The 7,632-nt window shown below is 35.7% G+C and overlaps 1 protein-coding gene across 1 annotated transcript in view; it reads right to left on the bottom strand.

Annotated features, from left to right (window-relative positions):
* Positions 1–7,632, bottom strand: part of LOC102827541 (clathrin heavy chain linker domain-containing protein 1-like) — a 99,233-nt gene that overhangs the window by 17,619 nt on the left and 73,982 nt on the right. The window contains 2 exon segments of the mRNA XM_006868030.1: positions 1,350–1,552; positions 2,484–2,658. Of these exon segments, the coding sequence (XP_006868092.1) occupies positions 1,350–1,552; positions 2,484–2,658 (378 nt within the window).

The raw sequence follows: 7,632 nt of genomic DNA on the forward strand, positions 1-7,632 counted from the left end.
ATGGCAATGAGATGATATATAATAGAATGAATGTAAAACTAATGTTCTCCCATGTAAACTATCGCATAATTCACAATAAAACATTTAAGAAAAAAAAATGTCAAGCTACTGTTTCTTGAGATATTTTCCATCTAGGTTTATACATTCTGAAGATGGTATTTCCATCTCGAATCCTTCCTGGAAAAATTCTGCACACTTCGATTGACATCACATCAAGATGGCAGCTTGGACACCCTTGAGGGGCTCTAATCATGTTCCTTTTCCATGTTCTTTGAATTTCAGGAACAAACAGAAATCTGATGGGGTAAAATCAGGGGTGTGGGGTGAATGGGATAAGGTTACCCGACAAAATTCTTGTAGGATAGCCTTTCCTATAGCTAAAGAATGAGCAGGTGCTTTGTTATTATGGAAAACAATTTCTTGGTACACATTTCCTGGTCTTTTTTCCTCACCAATACAGTTTTCATTTTTTTAAAAAACTTCTTCATAATAAGACCATGTGATCGTCCTGTGTCTTTCAAGAAAATGTATCAAGATTATCACTTTGGTAACTCAAAAAAAAACAGTTGCGAGAACCTTCTGAGCTGACCTTTGCCTTGAACTGAGCTGACCAAGCCACACTTTTGATTGGACTAGTCTTAGCGTGTTACTGAGAGAACCTGTTTGCAGCCATCCACTGATTTCAGAGACATGTTTAAACATATTTTGTTTGGAATAAATCCATGCATGTATGAACTGGAAATCTAATGGCAATACTTGCTATTTACTGTAATATTCTTAAATTTATAAGCTTTGTTTGAACGTCTTAAACAAGTATTAATCTCACTGCATTTAATAAAGTAAGCATACTTTTCTAACTATTTTGAAACACCTAAGTGTTTCAAAATTTTGAAATGAACATTATTTTACTAATTTGTCCCTTCTAATGCTTAAGACATGATTCAAATATTATATAATATGACCAATATGTTCAGTTGGTTTTCTTAAAAAAATTCCTTCAGGACCATGTTCCAACACGTCCATAAATTTATCTTTAAAACTATATATGTCAAGGACTGTCCAATCTACTAAATATATATGTACTGAATGGGAAAAAATGTATCCAGATTTCTAACATGGAAACTAATCAGCTACAATTGTTTTCTTTAGAAATTATTAATGAAATATTCTGCTTATCATATACAGAAGGACACCTGGTGACACAGTGGTTAAAGCATTGGCTGCTACCTGAAAGGTCAGTGGTTTGAACACATTTGTTTCATTGCTTGCTACCATTAGTGATCTTAAATTAAAATCCAGAGTTCATATGTATGCAAATAAGCTGACTTTTTTTTTTTTTTTTTACTTACTAGAAGTAAAGTCCTTGTATTCTTGTATGTATTCCATGGCCGCATGAATCTGACCAAGTTTACACATACAAAGAAGAACTTTCTTGTGCAGGCCACATTCATTGTAGATAATTTGAGCTAAAGTCACACATTTGGTTTTGTTATAAGCATCCTGTTCACCATAATCAAAAATCGCATCACCAGCCTCCTCAGAAAATGTCAGCCTAGACAAAGAAGATCAAGGAGGCACACATTTGAGAATTCTTAATAAGACTCTGGAATATTTGAAAACCCAACACAGTAAAACCGGATTTCTAGGACCTGTAAGAATTCTGCTAATAAGCAACTGATCAGCAGATCTAATATTCAATAAGAACAAAAACAATCAAAGGATGTATTTCTTTGAGGGGAGACATTTTGGTGAAGTTGAACTCAAATTTTTTAAAAATCTGCAAACAAGGTTAAAACTCTTTTGAAAAGATTGGTGGTATTGAAAACTACAAGGCAAATAAAATGTCTCTCAATACTGGGGTTCTTAGCATAAACCTAAATTCTAAACCCTGCAGTTATGTATTAAATGTTGGCTAAAGATGACAACTGATTTCAGCTGATCATTAGTGATAAAGCCTGCAAGCAATTGTACTGAAAGGAAAACAAAGCAAGTGTGATGCCACTGTTATTTTTTATACTTGCTAGAGGCTTATAAGAAGCAACAGGAAAAAAACCCACATAATTGTGATACTATTCTTTTAAGATGGCTCAGTTGAATAAATTTCACTTGTCATCATAGTTTAATGCATCATCTTCATATACAACTGATGTGAACCATCTGTACTATCACAATAACTGCACCTAGAAACTATTCAGCATTAGCCAAAAGAACATTTGAGTGTGGAGAAAGATGTCACTTCTAATTACTGACTATTTAAAAATGATGCTCTAGTTATAAGTTCAATCATTTGCTACAAAAAAAACAAAAACAAAAAACAAGAATCACATAATATTGATGTCTATGCACACGCAACAAAATGTTGATAATGTTAACATGAAATCCTGAAACTCCCACAAAATGTCTCTACTGAACATTCCTATTAAGGAAAACAACGCCCTTTGTGTTGGTTAGAGTGGGCAGTATAAAAGCTTAACTTTGCTTACCTTTCCTGGGTGATCCAATGTGTAACTAAATCTAACCGTTTTTCAGATAATCCACACTTAATGCCTTCCAGGGTTAGAAGTGAATCAATAGGACGTCTAAAAGCATGGCTTGTGTTAAAGAGCGCCTCAAAAAACAACAGTAATGGAAGAGGCTTTCCTCTAATTTTTCCAACAGCTACAGAAAGAAGAGAAGTTTCTGAGTCAAAACATTTTCAGTACATAGTTTGACTTTTCTTCATATTATTTCCATCTCTGTGTGTTTTCTTAAAATTTTAAATAATCTAAAATTATCCATACGCACAAGAACACCCAAACTTGCAGATAGTACCCATTTGACCTAGCCTCAATGGCTTGATAATCAGAATTCGAATAGAGGAAGATTACAAAAAAAAAAAAAAATTTTGATAAAGGATATAGGGTAAATTGCTACAATTTGATGAATCTGACCTATATTCATTGAGGTAGTAACTCTAAATACCAACAGAGAGGGAAGGAGTCTTCACATCAAGTATCAATGCTATCCCCTCTGTACACAGGGTAGATAAGGATGGGCAACTTAGATACTGGTTACCTATAATGAGGGGGTGATAAAGGCACGAAGTGACTGGCTTACAAGTTTTGAAGAGGGAGTTTAGTTTAAGAGTGTGGGGGGAAGATAGAGTCCCCAATGAATAGTTTTCATCTTGTCTAGATGGGTCTGGTTAAAAGAGATGGGGATAAGATTCTTATGATTCAATAGTGAGTAATTGTTATCATGACTAATTGTGACTGTCACAATTGTAAAGGTAGAAGTTTTGTAACAAAATCGGGGGAGTAGTTAATCTTACAGTCCGGAAACAGAGGACCCTAGGACCATCAAGGGAGAAGAGCACAAGCCGAATGTGGGACTTTATTCAGAGAAGCATCGACACCGGAGATGGAGACAGAGATGGGGACATGGAGAGAGGGAGCAGCTGAGAACTTTAGATTCATGGAGAGAGAGGGATTGAGAGCTGCTGGCCAGGAGGCAGACTTGCAGAATGTGCCCTTTGGTATTTTAAATTATTTTATATGCCTAAGTGTTTTTTTTTTTTTCAAAAAAAAAAAGAGAGCTAAAATGAATAGAGAGAAATACTTTTAACTGATGGTACATGGAAGGGATTTAACCACTGTGATGAAACAAAGTCTATGATTTGTTAAATGTAAAACTTACAATATGCCCTGTAAATTCACTCAATTCACAATAAAAACTTAAAAAAATATATTATCCATACATTTGCAATTTTCCGCTGATGCTTCTGAATTATCTGGAATAACAACTAAATATCACATATGAAGAATGAGGCCAAGATTGGAGTGATGTGTAGACAAACCAATAAATGACAAGGATCTACTAACTAGGAGTTGTTGTTGTTATTAAGCACCGTCAATCTGGTTCCAACTCATAGTGACCATGTATAGGGTTTCCAAACAGCAGTTAGTGAATTTGAACCACACTGACAGTGTAGTTCAAACTAACCTTGCAGCCCAGTGTTTTATCCTATAATGCCACACCTGGATTCCACTAACTAGGAGCGAGGCATGAAATGAATTCTCTTCCAGAAGTTCCAGAAGAAACCAACCCAAGTGATGTTAATATCAGACTTTTGGCCTCCAGAACTGTAAAACTATCATTTTTATGTTGGTTTAAGTTGCCATGTTTGTGATAATTTGTTATGGTAGCTAAAGGAAACTAATACAACCCATCTCTTTCTGTTTTATTATAAAGGTTAATTTCTGAACCATACTAGACTACAAGGCCAGTTTGAACTTCAAGACTGTTGGTCCAAACTCACCAGCCACTCCTTGGAAACTGTACACAGGTTCACTATGAGTTAGAACCAACTATGAGTCGATGGCACTTACCAACATCACCCAGGTATAATGAAACAGACAATGGAAGAAAAACTGACACATTTGAATTATGGCACTGGTGAAAAATATTGAATATGCTATGGACTGCCAGAATAATAAACAAATCTGCCTTAACAGAAGTACAGCCAGGGCTTGTGAAGTGTGGTAGTTCCTGGCACTTAAGTGGACAGCTAGCAAGGTCAGTGGTTCAAGCTTGCCAGACGCTCTTAGGAACCCCTATACAGTGTGGCTACGGGTCAGAATTGAATTGACGGCATTTAACCACCACCACCACAGGCTTACTGATATATGAATTCGGGCTGAGTGACTTCAGGCTGAAGCTCATATCCAAGTGTAGTGTCCTTTAGGTTTTTATCAGCAGAGCTAAAGTTTTGTAACACTGCCTGTTCAGGGCAGAGTCCAGGTCAAACAACATTGGGCATAGAGACCATCTTGCTCACAGGCATGGTTGAGCAAAGTCTGTCCTGACTGAAAGAACTGTGTCCTGAGATTTCTAATCCTGAATAAACCCCATAACTGTGAATATGATTTCTGAGTTGTGAAGCAATTGCAATAAAATATCAAACCTAACTAAGAAGTAGAGAGGGATGTAGGAGCAAAAGTTGGTGTAAGAATAGGGTAAAGACAGTTGAAGGATGGAGGCATGGCGATCCTCAGCCCCTAGGAATTGGCTTTGGGCTGATGTAGAGTTTTATTCTCCCACCCCCTTGTGAAGCCAGAGGAGGTCAAACGCTGACTCTTATGCCACCTTTTCTACAGGAGTTCATTTTTTCTAGGAACACTATGGAAATATTGTTTATATTTTTAGTCATGAATAAACATTGAATTTTACAAAAGAAAAAAAAAAAAAAAAAAAGAAGTACAGCCAGAATGATCTTTAGAAGCATGGATGGCGAGACTGTCAACGTTTGGAAATGTTCTCAGGGGGCTCAGTCCCTGGAGAAGGACATCATGCTTGGTCAAGTAGAGGATCATTGAATAAGAAGAAGACCCTCACAAGATGGGCTGATACTGTGGCTGCAACAATGGGCTCAAACACAGCAACAGTTGTGAAGATGGCCAGGACCAGGCAGTGTTTCCTTCTGTTCTAAGACGGGTTACTATGAGTTGGAACTAACTCAATAAAACCTAACAATAACAACATCACTCAAATAAGAACTAGGCATTATTCGAAACTTTGTGACCAAAATTTATAATATAACGTCAAAATTAGAAATTAACAAACTCTCTATACTCACTTTCATCATCATACAATTATTATATAGTTCTCAATTATCAGACTTCTTATACCCTTTTCTTTTTTAACAGTAAACATTTAGATGAGCAATGATTTTTATTTTGAACATTAGATTAAATCTAAATAGGAAGGAAAAAGAATCAGTACTATTCTGATTTCACAGACTATATATGCTCTACTGGTTCAGTTAAAAAGCATTATTTAACAGTATTAAGAGAATAACTTAGAGCACTCTACCTAGAATTACTAGGGAATAAAGATTGTACATGAAATCGGTTTTGAGATAATTGAAACTTACGCCTTTAATTACCAAAACATTTCTAAACTTTTTAACTGAAAATTTTCTGTAAAGCATTATGAATTCTTGATATCTTTAAAAAATATATTTAATAATAATTTCCCTTCCTAATCAATGTCATTATTATGAATATCAATTATTATACACTGTTTCCAATTAATGTAAAATGTTTTCTTCTAGAGAAATAAGGTCTGACAATAAATAGTCCCAGACAACATGATTTGTTTAAAACTTTTTATTGTGAATTGAGTGAAGATTTATGGAGAAGATCATCAGTTTTACATTCAACGAATCATTTGTTTCTTTGTATCTCTCCCTAAGGTGCAATGGATGATCTTTATATGGACTTTCTTGCCATGGTCTTGTAACTCTCACCAAATGATTGGGTGTAACTATGTAAATAAGGTGCTTGTGGTCCATCAAAAGGATTGCTCTGTTACACAGTCAGTCCCTGATGTTGTTTTGGCTAATTATATTGAACCTGTCTATCATCTCTTACCACAGATGTAGTCAATTTGATTCTTGTGCATTCCATCTGGTGAGATCCAGGTGTACAAAGTCACTGTTTATGTTGTGGAAAAAGGTATGTTCAATGAATATGTTGATGGTCTTGCAAAATTCTGCCATGCAATCTTCAGCATCATTTCTATCACCAAGGCCATATATTCCAACTATTGATCCTTCCTCTATATTTTCATTTTCCTTATTCCAATCACTACTGATTATCAATGCATCTTAATTGTATGTTTGATGAATTTCAGACTGAAGAAATTGTTAGAATTCTTCAGTTTTATCATCACTGGTATAAATTTGAATAATAGTCATATTAACTGATCTTCCTTATAGGTATATTATCCTATCACAGACAGTATTGTACTTCAAGACAGATCTTGAAATGTTCTTTTTGACAATCAATGTGACACCATTCCTCTTCAATTTGCCATTCCTGGCACAGAAAACCCTAAGACTATCCTTTGGAATGTCTGTCATTCAAAATGGCAACTACCAGTCCATTTCCACTTAGTAATGCCTAGGATATCAATTTTTATGTGCTCCATTTCATTTTTGGAAAATTCCAATTTTCCTAGATTCATACTTTGTACATTCTGGCACTATGTCTGACAATACTCAGCTGCTATTCATAAACATTTCAATGGCTAACCATTTAAATGTAGTCTGTCTCTCCTTTCTAACCTGTCATAGTCTGAAAGCTCTGCTGAAATCTGTCCACCATGGTGATCCTACTGGTATTTAAAATAACAGCTGCATAGCTTCCAGAATCACATTAACACAAAAGCCACCACAGTATGACAAACCAAAAGATGAATGGTGGAATGAACCAGTCATTGTATTGTTTGTGAGTTCTGTGTGATCATCCCAATGAATTATCAAACCCAGCAGAGAGTCATAGCAAACCCAGCAGAGAGTCATAGCATGCCATGGAAAGGATGACTGGTGCTGGAATTGGTAAAAATTCTAGAGAAAGGAGGTATATTTGACCTCCATCTCATAGGAATTAGTCTTAGACTGTTGGTTGTGATGATGATTCTCTCCCCTCACAGAGTTAGAGGAGATTAGACCATCTGTGTCACCATTTTTCTGCTCCCTAATTGGTCTTTAATTTCAATATGTATCTCAATACCTAGGTCATAGTAGACATTCAAATTGTTGTTGTGGTCAGGTGCCATCAAGTTGGAACCGACTCATAGCAACCCTCTGCA

This window comes from Chrysochloris asiatica, unplaced genomic scaffold, assembly GCF_000296735.1.
Source record: "Chrysochloris asiatica unplaced genomic scaffold, ChrAsi1.0 scaffold00114, whole genome shotgun sequence".
Classification (NCBI taxonomy): Eukaryota; Metazoa; Chordata; class Mammalia; order Afrosoricida; family Chrysochloridae; genus Chrysochloris; species Chrysochloris asiatica.